Raw genomic sequence first — 20506 nt, 5'->3', positions numbered from 1 at the left:
TGCTCTTCCTTCTCTTGCAGCTGCCTAGTCTTCCCAAAGTCTTCTGTAGAAAGACTGTAGTGTGGACCCAGACTGGCCTCACCCAACCAACCCCTCTACAGGTTGCAGGCATGTTGGTTTAGGGCAGCTGAGGTTGGGAATACATGTTAGTGGGACCCTCTACTTCAGGGGTCTCTTGGACCCCTGAAGCTCAGTACAGAGATTGTGGCCCCTACTTCAGAGCCTAATGCCTCAGCCACTGCTGGATACTCAATTTTTATTTCTTCCTAACAAGGTGAGTAGCAGGTTCAGATTGAGTGTGGCTGACAGTTTTCTCTGCAGAAGTTTTTACTGCTGGTGAGACCCTGATCTCAGGGAGGAAGACTGAGAGAGTCCTCTCCTGGGGCTGACTGTGCCCCCAGAAAGTGGCTAAGCCCCTTGACCAGATCCAACAATAGGCTCACAGGGACCCAGACTTTGAATGTCCATGCTCCAACCCTCTCTCCTTTCCTCCTTTGGAGTCTAGCCCAGCAGGATAGGATATCCAGCATGCAGGCCAGCTGACTGTGAAGCTCCCCACTATCCAGTGCACATAAACCGCTGACTGCTGTGCTGGTGCTGATCACAAAGAGCAGAACTCACCTCAGCTGGGCCAGGTGTGAGAGCCCTTTCTTAGGATACCAGTCTAGCAAGGGTTGTTAGGTCCTGAACCAATGCTCTCCGCAGCTGGATGTGTCAGCCCTGGGCTTCCCTGGCAGGAACCTGGCACAGACCAGTGGGAAACACTGCCTGTGACTGGCTCTCAGCAACCTTCTTGGAGCTACAAGCAATCTAGAATTTGTGGCTGCCTTTGCTGGGCCCCAGTTGTACATGGAAATAGCAAGCTGCACTCCTAGACTGGCTTTTACCCACACTGGGCCTGTAGGAGGGTTTGTTCAAACGTCCAAGTTTCCGAGTCCCACCTCCTGCAGCCTCTGTCTGCTGGCTGCTTGTTGGGCTCAGCCACTGAAAAAACCCTCTGCTAGAGTCTAGAGCCTGCAGCAATTCAGGGATTAGAATGTGTGGTGAGTGTGGCTCCGCCCCTTGGCCCCAGGTGTCAATCTGTCCAGACTTTTTTGACAGACCTCAGTAGGCTATGGCCTTTGAGACTCTGAGGTATGATCTGCCCGCCCTCCGGACAGAGTCACCTGAGTCTCCCGTGAGGTGGAAGGAAGCACCAGTCTTAGATTCAGTAGCATAGGGTGGGGGTTATTTCTGGCCTCAACACCAGACAGTTGAGTCACAGATGTGCCCTCTGCTTCCTGGCCTGTCAGAATAACCCTTCACCCTGACTGGAGCAGGAGAGACTCTGAGGGCGGAGCAGTTGCTTTGCCTCAGGCTGATGCCACACAAAGGGGATGCTTCACCCAAGAAAGATGGCGACTGCAGTTTTGGAGAATGACTCAGCACAGGGGCTCTGGTGGCTGTTCCCTACAGTGTCTCTCCCTGGGCCTCCAACTTTACACTCACCTCATACAACTCCAGTCTTCTCAGCTCTCCCTCCACTGGAACCCCAGATAAGTGGCTGTGAATGAGATTTTCTGTGCGGACCCTTTAAGACAGAGCCTGCGTCTCTAAGAGCTCCATTTCTTTCTTGCAGAGAAAAACCCTGCTCTTTTCACTGCCAAATGCTGTCTGGGTGCCAATTCTAGGCTCTGGGGCTCTAGGCTGGGGCTCTGGGCCTCGGGCTCTGGGCCTAGGGCTGAGCACCCACACCTCTTAGGGCGATGGTCCCCACGAGTCCCTGGGGGGACCCTCAGCCGCCTGTTGCTCCTTGGAGCAGAGCAGCGCTTTCCGCATCTCTGCCCTTCCTACAAGTCTAGATATTGCTTCTTCTGTGATCCTCGGTTATAGACTCCTCTTCCTTTAGTCCCAAATTGGTTTTTCGAGATGATTGTTCTTCTTTTTGGGGAGGACTGAGACAGAGGGAGATAGAGAGAGGGACAGATAGGGACAGACAGACAGGAAGGGAGAGATGAGAAGCATCAATTTTTGGTTGCAGCACCTTGGTTGTTCATTGATTGCTTTCTCATATGTGCCTTGACCAGGGGGCCATAGCAGACTGAGTGACCTCTTGCTCAAGCCAGTGACCTTGGGCTCAAGCTGGTGAGCATTGCTCAAACTAGGTGAGCCCACACTCAAAGAGTCAGGGTTTCGAACCTGGGTCCTCTATATCCCAGTCCAATGCTGCATCCACTGTGTCACCGCCTGGTCAGGCTCAAGATGATGGTTCTTAAATTAAGTTGTAATCCAGTTTGGTCCTGGGAGGTGGTAGTTGGAATGTCTGCCTACTCTGTCACTATCTTGGAATCTCTTCCTTCTGCTACTTCTTAGAAATTGTTTTTACAAAGAGTTTCTATGTTGTCTACACCAATGGACAATTTTGCTTTTCTCTTAATTTGGCACAATTGATCATTTTTGTTTTTAAAATGACAACTTGTTTTTATATTCAAGAATAATAAGAGAAAATTTTAAAGTATATATAAACAAAAAAAATCCAATGTTTGTCATTGCAGATGTATAGATGAAATCATATGTGCATACTCCTTTGACTTGCATGAAACCTACAAATGTCATTAAATATATTCTTTAATGAAATTTTTGTGGTTTTTATAACTTATTTATATCATCTTAATGTTGAAAGATTATTTTTATTTTTTTTTACTTTTTTATTATTATTTACTATTATAAATGTTGAAATTAATATATCTTTGAAAACATTATGATTATTTCCTTAGGATGAACTTCTAAAGTAGAATAACTGAGTCAAAAGGTATACAAAATTCTAAGGACCTGGTGCTTTCAATACATATGTATAATATATATATTTTTATAGGTGAGAAGAGGGGAGGTAATGAGGCAGACTCCTGCATGTACCCTGACCAGAATCTACTTGGCAACCCTGTTTGATATGGATGCTCGAGTACTGTCGAATACTGAGCTATTTTTAGCACCTGTGGCTTAAGTGCTCAGACTAACCGAACTATTCCAGGCCACACTCAAAATTGAGCCACTGGTTTTGGGAAGGGAAGAGAGAGGAGGGAGAAGCAGATGGTCACTTCTCTTGTGTGCCCTGACTAGTAGTCAAACATGGAATATCCATACACTGGGCCAATTCTCTGTCCACTAAGCCACCAGCCAGGGCCTAGTGCTTTCAATAAATGGTGTGTTCATTTACAGTTCTACCTTTAGCCATTTTCCTTTATTCTAATATTGGATAGTATAATAATTAAATTATTGTTGTTATTACTACTTTTAAATAGTCACATGTCTTCTTTAAAATAATACTTTATTTGAAAATTTTCTGTTGCTTTGAATTCTACTGTAGTAAATATTTTTAATGCATTCTCTACTACTTTCTTTTACAACTTACCAGTTATGTCCTTTAACCTTTTTTCACATTAGGATACTAAATTTTTCTTACTGATCTATAAGCGGTTATTAAATATCAATATCTTATCATTTTTATTTATCCTGTAATTTTTAAAGAAAAATTTTATAAGAATTTATTTGAGGCAAACTGATGACATATGCCAGGGAGCAAGATCTTACACGCTCCCAATATCCTGTTATTTCTGAAATTCTCTTCTTTGTTGTGATAATCATTACTTCTTTGAAAGCTATTTCTCTCTTTCTACAAGTTCTCTTAATTTTTCCCTAATTAAGGTCTTCATCATTGACTTCCTGCCAATCTCAAACTTTAAATTCTTGTGTGATCTCATTCTTAAAAAAATAAACTTGAAAATGTTTTAATAATTCCTTCCTATACAACTAGAAACTCATTATCCATCTTCCAGTCAAAGCAGTGGTCCAGTTCATAGCAGGGCATGAAGCCTGATTACTATGCAGGTTTTTATCAAGGTAAGGATTGCTTTCCATAGTTCCAAGTAGTGACACCGGCACTGAGTCTGACATGTGCTTTTGGCACTGCCATCAGGTATTTACTTGCTCTTTGTTTAAAACTTGTCAACCCTTACCTATCTAAGCCAACCATTACTTGCTGCTTTTCAGCTAGTACTTAGGATAACACAAATGTGTCAACCATATCTAGACATAGTTTTGAAAAAGTGAAGAAGTTACAGTGATGGTGAGAAATTCAATTTCTCTGTCAATGTCAATTTAATTTTACTTTGGAATCTTAAGAAGGAAAATAAAACAAAATAATAATAATTAATTGGAAGCTTACCATAGTGAAAAGTGAGTATAATCTTGAAATACTGCTGTTGGTAATACTTACCAATATGTCAATAGAATAGTGTAAATGAAATATGTAATACTGAAGAAGACTTTGATAAACATTTTTATACTTTGACTTTAAAGTGATCTATAATTATATTACTTTTAGCCTTAAAGCTTCATTAGAAAAATATTCAATGTATATATTTCTGTTGTTTAAAGATTGCAGAATGGCTTTCAAGTGGTGAAAGACCTGCTGTATGTCTGAAAATGGATGAGAGACATAGACCAGTGAAACTTCGGAAAGTGGTCCTTGGATTTCCCTGCGGTAGTAACCAAACAGAATTTAAGTTTGATTTAACCCTCAACTACAAAATTGCCAGTGTTATACAAACGTACTCTGACCAGAAACCTACACTTGTGGTATGGATTGTTGGTTGCTTATTTTTTAGTGTAATGCTCAGCTTTTAATATGATTAATACTAAAATTATTCATTCATTTTTAGTTTTGTGCAACAAGGAAAGGTGTGCAACAGGCTGCTTCTGTTCTTGTGAAAAATGCTAAATTTATTATGACTGTGGAACAGAAACAGAGGTATATTTTTTTCATTTTTTCTTAGAGCTAGAAAACTTTTATGGATCATAAAAACGATATGAGAAAACTGGGCTCATTTTGTTATTTTACCTCTCCAAACCTCAGTTTCCTCATCTGTAAAATAAAGATAATAGTAATTTGGAGAATTAAGGGAGGTAATGAATGTTAGTGCAGCTATGATTCTGTCTTCTTTATTTCATAGTCAGATCTCTCTCTCTCTCTCTCTCTCTTTCTTTCTTGGCAGGGAGAGAGATTAGAGTGAGTCTTAGACGGATGTAACAGAGGGAATCTGGTCATTTTTTAAAAATAAAACATCGTTCAGACTTAAATATAAATAAAACGGAAATAATGTAAGTTACTTATTTTTTCTCTGCGGACTGTACCAAATGGCCCATGGACCGGTACCGGTCCGTGGCCCTGGGGGTTGGGGACCACTGCTCTAATGTGTTTGACTACTCCCACCTTATTTAAAAACTCTTGGCAGGGAGAGAGATTAGGGAATTGAACTGGCAACTTCCACGCTCCTGGATGACGCTCCAACTGACTGAGCTATCCCATTAGGGCTTAAGTTTTTTCTTTTTTTTTGTTTTAGAGACAGAGGAGGGGAAAGGAAGCATTCATTTGTTGCTCAGGTGTGCATTCATTATTAGTTGCTTCCCGTGTGTGCCCTGATTGGGGATTGAACCAGTAACCTTGTCTTTTTGGGAAGATACTCTTAACTGACTGAGCTAACTGGCCAGGGTCCATAGTCAGATCTCTTGAAATATTATTTATATTACTGCTTTAATTTTTTTTTTATCTACATTAAATCCAGCATCTATTGTAATCTTTAATGCAGTGGTCCCCAACCTTTTTTGGGCCATGGTCTAGTTTAATGTCAGAAATATTTTCATGGACCGGCCTTGAGGGTGGGACGGATAAATGTATCACGTGACCGAGACAAGCATCAAGAGTGAGTCTTAGACGGATGTAACAGAGGGAATCTGGTCATTTTTTAAAAATAAAATATCATTCAGACTTAAATATAAATAAAACAGAAATAATGTAAGTTACTTATTTTTTCTCTGCGGACCAGTACCAAATGGCCCATGGACCGGTTCTGGTCCGTGGCCCGGGGGTTGGGGACCACTGCTCTAATGTGTTTGACTACTCCCACCTTATTTAAAAACTCTGGACTCTGCTTCCATGATTATTCTCTACCAAGTTTTTTCCTACTTTTCTGGTGCCTGATTCTTAGTTGCACTTTCACTTCTTCTACCCAACTCTCAACATTATAACTTTAAAATGTTAACATTCTAGGGGTTATATCTAAGGTTTATTGTTTCTAACTCCACAACTAGGTATTTGTATTTATTACATGGGTTCAAGGTATACACATACACACACATATCCCAGAGTTTTAGGTCCAACCTAGACCTCCATATCTATAGAATGGAATACATTTTGAGTTGGTGTAGACTAGGGAAAGAGACTACTGCTTATATCACTTCCCCTTTAACCAGTCACATTCTGGCAACTTCCGCAAGACTTCTTTTTGCCTGTCAAGCCCCAGATTTTGTTACTAAGGTTTCCAAACCTGTCTAATATGCCCACTTTTTTTGTATTCTAGCCTATTTATCTTTTTTTCCCCATTGATTGAAGGGAGGGCGAGAGTGGGGTGGGGAAGAGAGAAGCATCAACTCATTCCATTTAGTTGTTTTACTTAGTTGTGTACTTGTTGATTGTTTCTTGTATGTTCCCTGACCAGGGATTGAATTGTGACCTCAGTGTACCAGGGAGATACTTTCTCCTCTAAGCCATCTAGCCAGGCCCTCTTTAGCTTTTTATTAAATAATTTTTTCTTGTATTACGCATTTAAATAAAATATTTTTATATATTGAATTGTTGGTTAACTTCTAGAAGCTAATTGTTACTTTTTTCATAGTGAGAATGTCTCCTGAGCCTTTAGTATTAATCAAAATACTCCTTGACTACTTATGGCCACAGATAAAGAATATTGGGAAAACATATGCAACAGTTAGGTCATTTTTTTGGCAAAAATCTTTTCTGTAATCAAGTCATGATTGATAGTTTTCATACCAGCTGCACTTGGTTTTATAATGTTATTTATTATGAATTTTCCAAGTTTTTTTTTTTAACAAAGATGAGGTTTCAAAAAGAAGTTCAGCAGTTCATTATAAAACTATTAAAAAAGGTAAAACTGGAATTTAAAAAAATATATATATATAGGTATACAGTAAAGAGGCTATTAGTAGATATATATGAGTTTGGCTCCTTTTATTAGATGAGTGAATTAGTTGATGGAGTTGGCTATGTGATGTTCAGTCAGAAACAGGTGTAGATATCAAATAGTGAGACTTATTTTCTTACTCATAAACTTACTTTGAAGTCAGTTTTTAAGATGTATGAAATTCTTGTGCAATGATGGCATCATTTACGTACATAGATAGCTATATGTCCTCCCAAGGTGACTACTTAATAATTAATTAGCATTTTTAGCTGAACCTCTCTATATGAGTAAGGAACTGAAATAGGTAACATATAAGCAACTCTTAAAAATAATATTCATTCCATCTTTTTTCTTTGACCCTGTTCTCTGCTATAGACATATTAGCTCATTTTATTTCAGATAACATTTTTTTAACTCAGAAGCATGTATTGTAATTCTTTTTCTCATTTCTAACTCTACCTAGTTATTTAAGGAAAATTTCTCCTTTAATTCTTTTCTTTCCTTACTCCTTGTCCCACTTCTTTCTTTCTTTATCCCCCATATTTATTTCTTGTTTTCAGGTATTAGAAATGCTGGTATTAGAAACAGCACGAAGTTAGAGACCCAGATTTGAATGGCAGTGCTACCACTTTTACTAGCTGTGCATTGCTGGGCATATCACTTCTCTCAGGTTCAGTTCTTTAATTCAGGATTGGATATGGGAATCAACTATCTCACCGTATTAATGAAAGAATTAAATAAGATAACATATCTAAGATACCTAACAGTGTGTCTTACGCAGAGTTTGTGTTTAATACTAACATGTCCTTTCCCTTCTCCCTCTGTGCATTAATTACATTTGTGAATCTTTTTAAAAGCTGTGAATGTTATATTAAAAATAATGCCTGCTAGTGTCATATCTGCATCAAGGAGGTAGACACAACTTTGGAGGTTCTTAGACATAATTAAGACTCAATCCTACCAACCTACAAAATCTTCAAAAGTACCTAGGATTCCTTTACAAATTCTCAAGAAATTTGCTTCCTTTTCTCTTCTCACCTATTTTTAAATGCCAAATCTCAGAACACAATAAACAACTATTTTCTTATTTCAATCTGTTTTGGTTTACTTACTCATGATATAGTAGAGGTTTAAAAATTGTTATTTCTTTCAAATATTTTTCAGGCAAACTATAAGAGTAGGCTTATATTTTGACCCATGAACATAATCACCATTTGTAATGCTTTTGCATTTATAATGCTTTTTGCATTTTTGTGGAAAGTGAGTTATTCAACTTACTGATTTAAAAGAGAGCTTCACTGTTACAGTTCATAACTTAGGAACTCCTTTGTTTTATTTTTTGAAAGTTGGTACCCTTTTATCAACTTCTCCCTATTTTCTCCCATCCCCAACCCCTAGCAACCACTTTTCTATTGTTTATATGAGTTCACCGTTTTTGTTGCTGTATATTCCTTATATAAATGATACCAAGCAGTTTTTGTCTTTTTCTTTCTGACCAATTTCATGTAGCATAATACCCTCCAGGTTCATCATGTTGTCACAAAAGGCAGAATTTCTTTATTTTCTAAGGCTGAATAATATTTCATGTGATATATATGATATATATCGCATGTTCTTGATCCATTCATCTGTCAGTGGACACTTGTTTCCATACTTGGTGAAATAATGCTGCAATGAACCTGGAGTACAGATACCTCTTTGACATACTGATAATGTGTCCTTTGGATATAACCCAGGAGTGGGATTTCTGAGTCTATTTCAAGTTTTTGCAGAACCTTCATACTATATTCCACAGTGGCTATACCAGCTTATATTCCTACCAACAATGCACAGATTTCCCTTTTCTCTACATCCTTGCCTGTCCTTACTATCTCGTCTTTTTGGTAATGGCCATTAGGTATAATCTAATTGTGGTTTTGATTTGCATTTCCATGATGATTAATGATGTTGAGCACCTTTTCATATGATGTTGGTCATTTGTATATCTTCTTTGCAAAAATTTCTATTCATGTCCTTTGCTCATTTTAAAATTAGGTTATTTGATTTTTTGCTGAGTTGTAAAATTAGAGACTTTTGAGTATGAAAGTTAAATATTCTCTTTTTCTTGAAGATGGCTTTCAAATAATGATACTGTGAAAATATTTTTGTATTTGTAAGCTTCAAAATAATAAACTATTTAAGAGGTTTTTGATATTCATGGGAATAACTCAATAATTTTATGGTATTTTCAAATAGGTTACAGAAGTATACATATTCCATAAGAGATTCAAAACTGAGAGGTAGGTTTAGAGGTGATTTTTGAGTAGTATTTCAGCTATAGTTGAAAAGAGCCAATTAATGATGAAATATGAATATCTAAAAGATGATATATTTCTGTTATAGAGATTTTAATATATGGTGTTGCTTATCATCATGCTGGTATGGAACTAACAGATAGGAAAGTAGTTGAAGGAGCTTTTACTGTTGGAGATCTACCAGCTCTTTGTAAGTAAAATATATTCTTGTGTATTATAAGATATTTTGGAAAATTATTTTTAAGAGGATGAAAGAAAAAGCTCAAGTATTCTGAATTATTTATGCTTCTCCCCCCAAGTCCAAAATTACATGGCTATTCATGCATATACATGCTGTATAGTTAACTTGTTGCCAGTTTTAGTTCTTTATCATGTTATTGAAAATAATACAATTTGAAAAGTAAGAATTTAATAATTTAAGATATATTATTTTACATTGTAATGTTTTCATTTTTAAATAAGTTCCCTGTATATGAGTCTTTATTGCATTTATAAAAATGTCTTTTATAAGAAAATGTCTACCTGAAGCATTAAAAATATATGACTTGAAAATAATATTCCTTAATCTGATGCAGTTACTACCAGTACTTTAGCTATGGGAGTAAATTTGCCAGCTCACCTAGTAGTTATAAAATCTACAATGCATTACGCTGGAGGAATGTTTGAAGAGTACAGTGAAACAGATATTCTACAAATGATTGGTAGAGCTGGTCGACCTCAAGTAAGTGACAGTATTTTACCTTTTGTAAACTTTTTTTTTTTTTTTTTTGTAAAAAGATGACTGCTACCCAACATGTGTTCATGTTTACTAAATTTCTCTGTGTGTGTGTATGTGTCTTATGTTTTCTTTCCAGTTTGACACCACAGCTACTGCAGTTATTATGACTCGGTTAAGTACAAAAGAGAAGTATATTCAGATGTTAGCTTGTTCTGACACAGTTGAAAGCAGGTAATACAGAAAATATTCCAAAAAAATATTGTTAATATAGTCTATATATTTTTTAATATATTAAAAGGAAATTTGGTATGGGCTTTTCTAAGGCCATTTGCTTGAAACTTCAATGATCTTAACTAGAAAGTTTGTGTCCTTTTAAGAAATTTAATAGTTAAAAAGCAATACAATATTATTTCAGCAGTGTTTCTTAGTGTGTGGTCTTGTGTATCCTTGTTATTATAATAGTCCAAATTAGTTATAAGAAGAGGGATATAATTTTCACATCTCTTTACATCTTTAAAATTATTTTAATGCTAGAGAGGCAGGTTGAGCCCTTTTAGTAAAGTATTTGATTATAATACTCTTGGAGGAAATAGGAAATAATTCACTCCCTACCCATTTATTTAGATTTTACTTATTTTTAATTATAGTTGTCTTTCAACATATAATATTATGTTAGTTTCAGATGTACAACAGTTATTCAACATTTATATACCCTTACAAAGTGTTCTAAATCTACTAACCATCTGTCATCATACATAGTAATTACCATAATTTTGTCTCTATTCTCTGTGCTGTACATAACATCCCTGTGATTTATTTTGTAAATGGAAGTTTATACTTCTTAATCCCCTTCCCATTTTCTGCCAACCTCCAACCGCTGCCCCTTTGGCAACCATCAATTTGTTCACTATATCTGTGAGTTTGTTTTTGTTTCATTTTGTTTGTTTTATTTTAGACTCCACATATAAGTAAAATAATATAATATTTGATTTTCATTGTTTGCCTTATTAACGTAATACTCTCTAGGTCCATCTGTGTTGTTGCAAATGGCAAGATTTCATTCTTTTTTGTGGCTAAGTAATATTCCATTGTACATATATATGTACCACATTTTCTTTATCCATTTATTTATCAATGGGTATCTGTTGGTTGCTTCCATATAGTGGCTATTGTAAACATAGGGGTGCGTATATTTTTTCAAATTAGTGTTTTTGTTTTCATCAGATAAATACCCAGAAGTGGAATCGGTGGGTTATATGGTAGTTCTATATTTTTAATTTTTTGAGGATTCTCCATATTGTTTTCCATAGTAGTTGCACTAATTTAAAAGCCCACTAACAGTGCACAAAGATTTCCTTTTCTCCATATCCTTGTCAACACTTGTTATTTGTTGTCATTCCCTACTTCTTTAGAAAGTAATAATGTTTTCTAGAGCCATGGAATAGAGAAAAATTATAATATTTTTAAAAGTTGAACTGACATAATAGATTTTTCTTATATTTTTGAAGTTATCTTAAAGAATTATTAAAATAGTGTTATTTATTTATTGAATTATTCAAAATATTATTGAAGTGTAAAACAGTAAGAGCTGTAACATTGAAATACCTGTTATTCATGCAAAGGTTTTTTTTCCCCCCTATTAGCTTGCACAGACATCTTATTGAGCATTTAAATGCAGAGATAGTATTGCATACCATCACAGATGTAAACATTGCTTTGGAATGGATACGATCAACTTTGCTTTATATCAGAGCCTTGAAAAATCCATCTCATTATGGTTTGTTACTAAATTTTACTTAAGAAAAGTAGTAATTTTCAAGCCAGTTGAAACTATATTTTAATAGGTCACAAAATAGATTATAGAAACTGATAAGTAACAGAAACAAAAGTAATAGCAGTCCTAAATATATTTAGAGGCAGGAATACACAAATGTGAGAAATCTTTATTATTTCACTTCTAGTCTTTTAATAAGGTTTGAAATCACCAATAAAAAGTCATTTTAGGGAAAAAATAACAAAAATGCCTAAAATTATTTAAAATAAATTTAAGTGAAAAGAGTCTTGAATTTTATTTGAACTGTTTTCAAAGTACTACTATTGCTGCTGTAATTTTCATTCTATGTACTTCTAAAGCTACACACATCAGGCTATTTTGCTTCTAGAGGGTTCTTTCATGTGGTACAGGTTATAAAATAAAAATACTTGGAATTGCTGAATACCAAATTAAAACCTGACTTGTTGCAAAACCATTCTAATGGACACAGGTTTAAAATGTTCAGATGTCTAAGAAATAGTAGTACGTAAAGTATTCCAGTCGCTATTTTACAATCTAAGCAAAAGATAAGCCATTTGATATGAAAAGGATTTCACTACAGTGGTTTTCAGTAGATGTTTAAGTCTTGTTTTAATTCATAAGCCATTTTTTATTTACTATTTAATTGGACTATTCTAGTTAACTGGGGTATAAACTGAGACTATAAGGATGAATTCAATCCATTCTATTTTATTTTTCATAAATTTTTATAACATACAGGTTTTGCATCTGGTTTGAACAAAGATGGAATTGAAGCAAAATTACAAGGTTAGATATATTTTTTCTAAAAAATTATAGTCTATAAATTTTAATGAAAAAGGTCAGTTATTGTGAAAATAAGAATACTGTGAACAATAGTTTAAAAGTAATCTGTTATTTGAAGAAAAAAATTCATGAACTATTTCTTTTTCACACCAAAATAAAGTTTGGCACATATTCTTTTTTTTTCTGAATTAATTCATTTATTAATTCTGTCTGAATATCTTCCTTTGTATAATATGTCAACTTGGTTTATTTGGTTTTATTTTTAAAATGACTCTGACCTTTGAAAATGTTGTATATGGATACAACTTTATCTATGGCCATACCACCCAGAACACACCCAGTCTTGTCGGACACAACTCTTTTATTTTTCTTTTCTAGCTTAATCTTGATTGAAAATATAAGACTAGCTTGATTATGAACTTATCTTAATTTGTATTAATGAAGTGTTCCTGTCAAATCCAACCTTATTTTTCAGTTAGTCACTTAGTATTTTGTTAATTATATTTTAAAATATCAAAAGATTGTTGAGCATTTTTTAGGATTAGAAATGGCTACCTTTTCATTGTATTGTGACTCTCTTCCAATGGGGGGAAAAATGTTGGAGCCATTAAAAATATTTAGCCAGTTTTAATTTATTTTCTACTTGGATATATGCATATGGCAAATAAAAATGCAGATATAAAAATAAAACAGTAAAATTACATTGCTTAAATATGTAGTCAATATATTATTGAAAGATGGTGATAAGTAATAGCATATATTTATAAAACTGTTGAGGAACAAATCTGTGAGATAATTGTATTACCCTTTACTTATTGACCAATTTTGTAATGGAGTTTTTAAAGCATGTATCTTGATCATAATGATCAAATATACAGAAGTAGTCAGTCCAAGAGGTATCTTGCTATATTCTTTTAACTGTAGTGATTTAACTTTTGTTAAATTGGGGGAATCATTGTAGGCCTAGTAGTTGTGGACTCTATTGCAGCCACCTGGCACATGCAGGTTCTCATTTGATTCGGATAGACAATAGTGAAACTGTGGAGCTGAAAACTGGTGGGCCATGCCTTTATTCTAGCCTCACACAGGTGGGCAAGTAGATACACACAGCGGGAAAACACTTGCCTTTCCATTCAGGGCTTCCAAAGCCACTGACTTTCTCCTGGTTTTCCTAGAATCAAAGGCCCCACTAGCTCAGCAGAGCTCACAAAGCCCTCACCTCTGTTCCCCTTCAGCACCCTGCCATCTTGACTGCTTTCTCTTCAACCACATGGCCTTTGCAAAAAATGGCCTCCTAGCTAGCTCCTCCTTTTTCTTCAAACTTTTCAGAGTAAAACTCCTCCTCCAACACACATTAGCATAACCAAGCCCTTTTCCAAGCACAAAGGTAATTAACTATCACCAGGGCAACGCAATCACCAGCAGCCATTTTTAACAATAAAAGTGAGCAAACCCCCAAAATATAGATTTCACAAACTTATTTGCCAACAATCATAATTGACATTTGTCTTATTTTCAGTCATTATAGGATAGCTAAGTTATGCCTATAAATAATAACCTAATTTATTATATAACTGAACTGAATATAATATTTTGATATTGTTGGAGGTTTGCCTTAAATCTCTAAGGAAGGGTCCTTAGCATAGAATATGCTGTTTCTAAATTTGGTTATATTTTCTTGTTCAGTATCCTCTTGTAGCTCCTTATCACCATTCTTAGAATAAAATACAAACTTCCTCCAGAGCCCACAAAGTCCTACCTGATATCTCCCTGCCTATCTCTCTGACTTCATCTCTTGTCAATTTCTTTCTCTTATTTTACTCTCTCTCACAGTTGGCTCTCTTGCTGTTCCTTAAACATACCAAGCTTGTTGTTCCACTTCCAGGTTTTTGCACTATCTGTTCCTTATTCTTGAAATACTTCTTATATATTTTTACATGGCTTGCATCTTCATTCAGCTCTTTGTTCAAATATCAGCTCCTCAGAGAGGCTCTCCTGGACTACTTTATTTAAATTCTCCTTTACAGGGAGAAAGGCAAAATGGTTTCCATGTTGTTACTGCTATTTTCATGTTCTTGGAAAAGTGGATATGTTTACATAGTTGAAAATTAGCATCACTATATCCTTACTTATATCAGAAATAAATTAGTTTCATATCAGAAATGCACATAAGCATTAGTTAAAAGCTAAAAAACCATCTGTTTCTAGGTCCTTTTAATACCTAAAACTATGTTACTTATTATTTGTGTATTGATTGCTTTCTTCAGTAAAAAGTTTTATCGAGAAGGAACCTGTCTTGCTCACTACAATAAACCGAAAGCTTAAAATAGTGCTCAGCATATAAAAGCATTCTTCTTTGGATGATGAATGCTAACTTAATAGTGGATAATTAAGAAAATTAGCAAAAACTTCAAAGCCTTATTTAACAAAACAACTAAAACTATCAAGCTGCCTAAGCCAGTATTCTTAAACTAAAGTATTTCCCAAAGAAGCTCACCTTCTAAGGGTTGTGTTTCTGTGAGCTGCTACTCTATTTAAGCTTGAACAGGTTCTGGTAATCCAACTCCTTGCTCTGAAAAAATTTTCAATCTCCTGGGCATTATAGCATGGGACAGAAAGAGCACTCTAAGCAACGGTCTACTTCAGTTGCTCTGATCCCTATCAACCACTGAGAGTGACTTGCATTGCTTCTTATTCAGAGGTTCCTTCCAAGTAAAGTACAGTAGTAATACTGGCTGGCATCTTCAGATATGTTACTGAAAGTAAATAACTAAAAGCTTGAGTTCAAACAGTCATAAGTGGTTACCTTAAGAGAGTGGCAAGCTCTGAGGATGAAAAAGACTGATGTTTTGGGTACAATCTTAGAACTATTTGACTCTTTATAGTTGGTGTGTATATATCTTTGATAAAAATTTAAAAAAAGTGGGGGAGAGCCACTGTCTTATTGAACTTTGACCTACAACAAATTCCTTAGCCTATTTTTTATTTTCCTAACTTGTACATGAAATAATATTAATACTATCTACCTTATTGTGTTATTTTGATGATTAAATGAGAAAATACAAATATATCATTTTAAAAGCTCCAAGTTGTAAATGATATTTTATCAGTTATTTTTATTATTTGTGTTATTGTTGCTATTAGAAAATCTTTTTAGCATATTACTCAGCTCTTTTATTTAAATGAACTTTTTCTTACCCCTTAGGTAGATTACAGTTCTTCCCAGAACAATACACAGAAACACAACTTTAGCATATTCAAAATAAATTCTATTTTGTGCTGCTTCATTATTTTACTGAAATAAAAATGTATTTTCTACACTTGAACAGAATTATGTTTGAAGAATCTGAATGATTTATCATCTCTGGACTTGATAACTATGGATGAAGGTGTTAATTTCAAACCAACTGGTAATTTTTTCATTATTGCTAGTAAATCTAATAATTGCTAATTTAAGACATTTTTTTCTACTAAATTTAGCTGATGGTAAAATTATATTGTGATTTTAGTTCTCAACAGGGTATCATTAACATGATGAATTTATATAAGAATCATTTATAAAATTATTGAGCTTCTTTCTGACAGGTACAGAATTTGTCTTTATTGATTCTGATGACTTTTAGAAGAGTGAAATACTCAAATTTTATGGTTGTTTCAAACTTATTATAACTTGTAGATATCGTTTTGCCAGTTCTGAATTATTCAAACATCGATTATCTGAATGGTTATTTATGTTCTTTCTCTCACTCTCTTTCATTTTATTTAGAGTATAATAGAAGAGAGCGAGAGAGACAAAGAATGTTTATAGTTTTTAGCACTCATGATTAGAAGTTTATTGAGGTATAATATTGACTTCCTTATTTCAACAGTTTAAAATAAAATGTCTAGCTGAATGTAGCTGAATTCTCAGGAATACAGCATACAGCACTGTACATGATGCTTTTTTTTTTCTTTTTCTGAAGCTAGAAACGGGGAGAGACAGTCAGACAGACTCCCGCATGCGCCGGACTGGGATCCACCTGGCACGCCCACCAGGGGCGATGCTCTGTCCACCAGGGGGCGATACTCTGCCCACCGGGGGCTCTGCCCCTCCAGGGCGTCACTCTGTTGTGACCAGAGCCACTCTAGCGCCTGGGGCAGAGGCTAAGGAGCCATCCCCAGCGCCCAGACCATCTTTGCTCCAATGGAGCCTCGCTTTGGGAGGGGAAGAGAGAGACAGAGAGGAAGGAAAGGGGGAGGGGTGGAGAAGCAAATGGGCGCTTCTCCTGTGTGCCCTGGCCGGGAATCAAACCCAGGACTTCTGCACGCCAGGCCGACGCTCTACCATGTACATGATGCTTTTATACTGAATCCTTCTTTAGGTGTAGGTCGGCCATGTATTTTGCCTAGAAAGTATGTATTATGCAGTGCCCAATATTTGGACATTTTGCCCTTGTGTTTGTAACTCAGCAGCCTCTTGTTATATCCTACATCATCGAGCTACTTAAAAAATCCCCACAGCGTGTTTTATGTATGTATGATGTACAGTTTTATGAGGAATTTAACATGTCTTTTTAACTGTGGTAGTATTTTTATTAGGATTATTGTTTAGATTAGTGTTCTTTAGAAGGTGGCATGGATTTTTTAGTAGTTCACTTCAATACTTTTTTCCATAAGCTCTGTTATACTTAGTATACAATTTTACAGAATACAATAATTCATAGGAATGCATATACTGTTTATTTAAAGGAAATAAATATGTATGTAATTTTAAAAGAATGCTATATATTTAAGGCTAAGAATTTGTATTAGCTTTGACTTGTAGTATTTTTATTGTCAATCAATTTGTAATATTTTCTAATTCCATTATGATTTCTTCTTTGACCTGTGGATTATTTGCAACTATAGTTCTTAATTGCTGTACATATGATGATTCATTTAGTTCTCTTTCTAGCTTTGTTGTTGTTCTTGATATTTAGTACAGTTGCTTTGTGATCGTATAACATTTTCTATATGATTACAGTCTTTTGAAATTTGTTGAGACTTGGTTTACGGCCCAGCATGTGATCAGTTTTTGTAAATATTTTATGTGTACTTATCCCTTTGGTTTTAAACCCTCTCCTATAAAAAAAACCCTTATTTGTTCTTTGGTGCTTTGTTTCTTGTATTTTATTTAGCTATTTTAGTTGCTTTCAGCAAGAGATTTGGTTCATAATTACTGATCCTGCCATTAATGTAGATGGAAATCCTTACACAGTATTTCTAATCAATTCTTTTTTATGACTTCTTGTTCCTACATATTACTAATATTTTCTATCTTGTTCAGTATTTTCTTTTTTTATTTAAATTCCTAGCCTTTTATGTTTTAATTCTACTTCCTACAGCTTTTGGTTTTTAAATTTTTTATCATAATACTCAGGTATCTAGGTATTTTTGTTTGTATGCTTATGTTCTTGTTGAAGTTTTTATTCTACTTGGTAATGTGTATAAGAGAAGGACTCAAAAGGCCAAGTCTTAGAAGGATTAATCTTGCAGCTACACTGCAAGATGCTTGAAAAGTTAATAAACTGGATTGCAGATCAAACCTTTATAGGAAGGAGGGAGATAAGTAATGAAAGAAAGGAGGAGACTTTGCAGTCCTAAAACCATTTGGCAAAGCTAAGGGGAGTCTGCAAGTCAAAATTGCCCATTGGAGGAGTCCCTTGTTTTATAAGCCTACCTTAGTATTCCTGCCATGCTCAGTCATTAGTTTGGAGCAACTTTGAGAAGTGTGATCTTGGTATGAACATGATGATAGATTCAGAACATAGTAGCTAGGGCCATCAGTCAGAGACACTTGTTGCAGTAGGATATGTGAGAGGTGCATTCTGGTGACTTCTTACTCTACTGCCAACCCCCAACTGTATAACTTTTACTTTGAAATATCCTGAATTTGTAACTGAGAATATTCATCATTCAATGGCTATATTGATAGCAAGTTGCTTATTTCTTCTCTTCACTTGCATATTTTTTTGTGACAGAGACAGAAGGAGAGACAGAGGGACAGAGAGGGACAGATAGACAAGAAGGGAGAGATATGAGAAACATCGATTCTTTGTTGCGGTTCCTTAGTTGTTCATGATTGATTTCTCATACATGCCTTGACCAGGGGGCTACAGCAGACCAAGCGACCCCTTGCTTGAGCCAGCGACCTTGGGCTCAAGCTAGCAACCTTGGGCTTCAAGCCAGCTACCTTTGGGCTTAAGCCAGTAACCAGGGGGTCACGTCTATGATCTCATGCTCAAGCCAGTGAGCCCGCACTCAAGCTATTGAGCCTGCGCTCAAACTGGATGAGCCTGCACTCAAGCCGGCAACCTTGGGGTTTCGAACCTGAGTCCTCTGCGTCCTAGTTCGATACACTATCTACTGCACCCCCGCCTGGTCAGGAATTTTTAAAGATTTCTTCCATTCCTTCTACTTTCTTCATGGCTCCCTTTCTATTTTTATACCTTACCTAAGAAACCTTCATTCTCACTAAAAAATCAGCAAGTATCAAGTCTTTTACCAAAACCTTTCATTTTCTCTAGTAGAGAAATAGCCTATATTAATTTATAAACACTTAGAATAAGAAGAGCATCTTTAAATATATCCTAAAATTTAATGCATTAGTTATCTTGATAACCATATTCTAGATATTTCACACACTGCTCTCAGAAGCTCCATTTTATGAACCATGGAATTACTCACATTTTTGCTGAATATATTCACCAGGCTCCTAATTGAGAACATGGCTTTTAAGCTGGCCTTGCTATTTCTCTATTCCTGATTCTTATTCTATCTTCTGTACCATGGAATATCTAAGTGTAATGAATACCAAATTCTCCCCTTCTTTAGCAAAACCTGTAGTATATTTATAAATGTTAACCCTTTCCTAGAGAAGCAGTATGCTATTTTTCTCTTCCTAGCTGTTTTCTGTTTCACAAGTCTGGAAGGCTTTTGTAATGTTTTTGACAATTTATCATTGAAACCAGTAACCTTTTCATCAGTTACTTACCCTTCTTCTGTCCACCTCCCTACCCCCAACCAATTCAGTGTTCTATTTCAAATTATACAGTGTGTCTGTAAAGTCATGGTGCCCTTTTGACCGGTCACAGGAAAGCAACAAAAAACAATAGAAATGTGAAATCTGCACCAAATAAAAGGAAAACTCTCCCAGTTTCATACCTATTCAGTGCAGTTCAATGTGGGCTCACGCACAGATTTTTTAGGGATCCATAGGTAGTTATCCCGTATAGCCTCTACAGACTCGTCACTGACAGATGGCCTACCAGAACGAGGTTTCTCCACCAAACTGCCGGTTTCCTTCAACTGCTTATCCCAGGGTACTGTTATTCCTATGTGGTGGCACTTCGTTATAAACGTGCCGATATTCACGTTGCGCTTTGGTCACGGATTTGAATTTAGCGAGCCACAGAACACATTGAATTTTCCTCTGTACCATCCACATCTCGACTGGCATGGCTGTGGGCTGCTCCGCTATATACACGGTGTTACATCATCATCTGCGCATGCACACATGCTGCCACATCATCCTACAGAAACTAGAAGGGTTTTCCTTTTATTTGGTGCAGATTTCACATTTCTATCGTCTTATGTTGCTTTCGTGTTACGGGTCAAAAGTGCACCATGACTTTACGGACACACTGTATTCAAACTCCAATTTAATTAAAATATTGCTCAAGAATTTTAAGTGGTTCTCTTATTTTACAAATCAAATCTAAAATGTAAAGTCTTTTAACAGCATTTCAAGGCTCTTTCAGGGCTTCTGTAGTCTATCATTTATCATGTTTTGATAATGAAAGTAGCAACGTGTCATGTTAGACACTGTGCTAAATATTCTATATGTATTATTGCCTTTAATTACAATGTACATATGATA

The 20506-nt window shown here is 35.6% G+C and overlaps 1 protein-coding gene across 1 annotated transcript in view; it reads left to right on the top strand.

Moving 5' to 3' along the window:
* Positions 1–20506, top strand: part of HFM1 (helicase for meiosis 1) — a 164166-nt gene that overhangs the window by 47699 nt on the left and 95961 nt on the right. The window contains exons 11-19 of the mRNA XM_066266521.1: positions 4417–4617; positions 4701–4789; positions 9255–9298; positions 9402–9503; positions 9889–10034; positions 10168–10262; positions 11675–11808; positions 12565–12612; positions 15939–16019. Of these exons, the coding sequence (XP_066122618.1) occupies positions 4417–4617; positions 4701–4789; positions 9255–9298; positions 9402–9503; positions 9889–10034; positions 10168–10262; positions 11675–11808; positions 12565–12612; positions 15939–16019 (940 nt within the window). The remainder of the gene's footprint in view (positions 1–4416; positions 4618–4700; positions 4790–9254; positions 9299–9401; positions 9504–9888; positions 10035–10167; positions 10263–11674; positions 11809–12564; positions 12613–15938; positions 16020–20506) is intronic.

This window comes from Saccopteryx bilineata, chromosome 3 (genome assembly GCF_036850765.1).
Source record: "Saccopteryx bilineata isolate mSacBil1 chromosome 3, mSacBil1_pri_phased_curated, whole genome shotgun sequence".
NCBI lineage: Eukaryota > Metazoa > Chordata > Mammalia > Chiroptera > Emballonuridae > Saccopteryx > Saccopteryx bilineata.
This window is presented reverse-complemented; position numbering and strand designations above follow the sequence as displayed.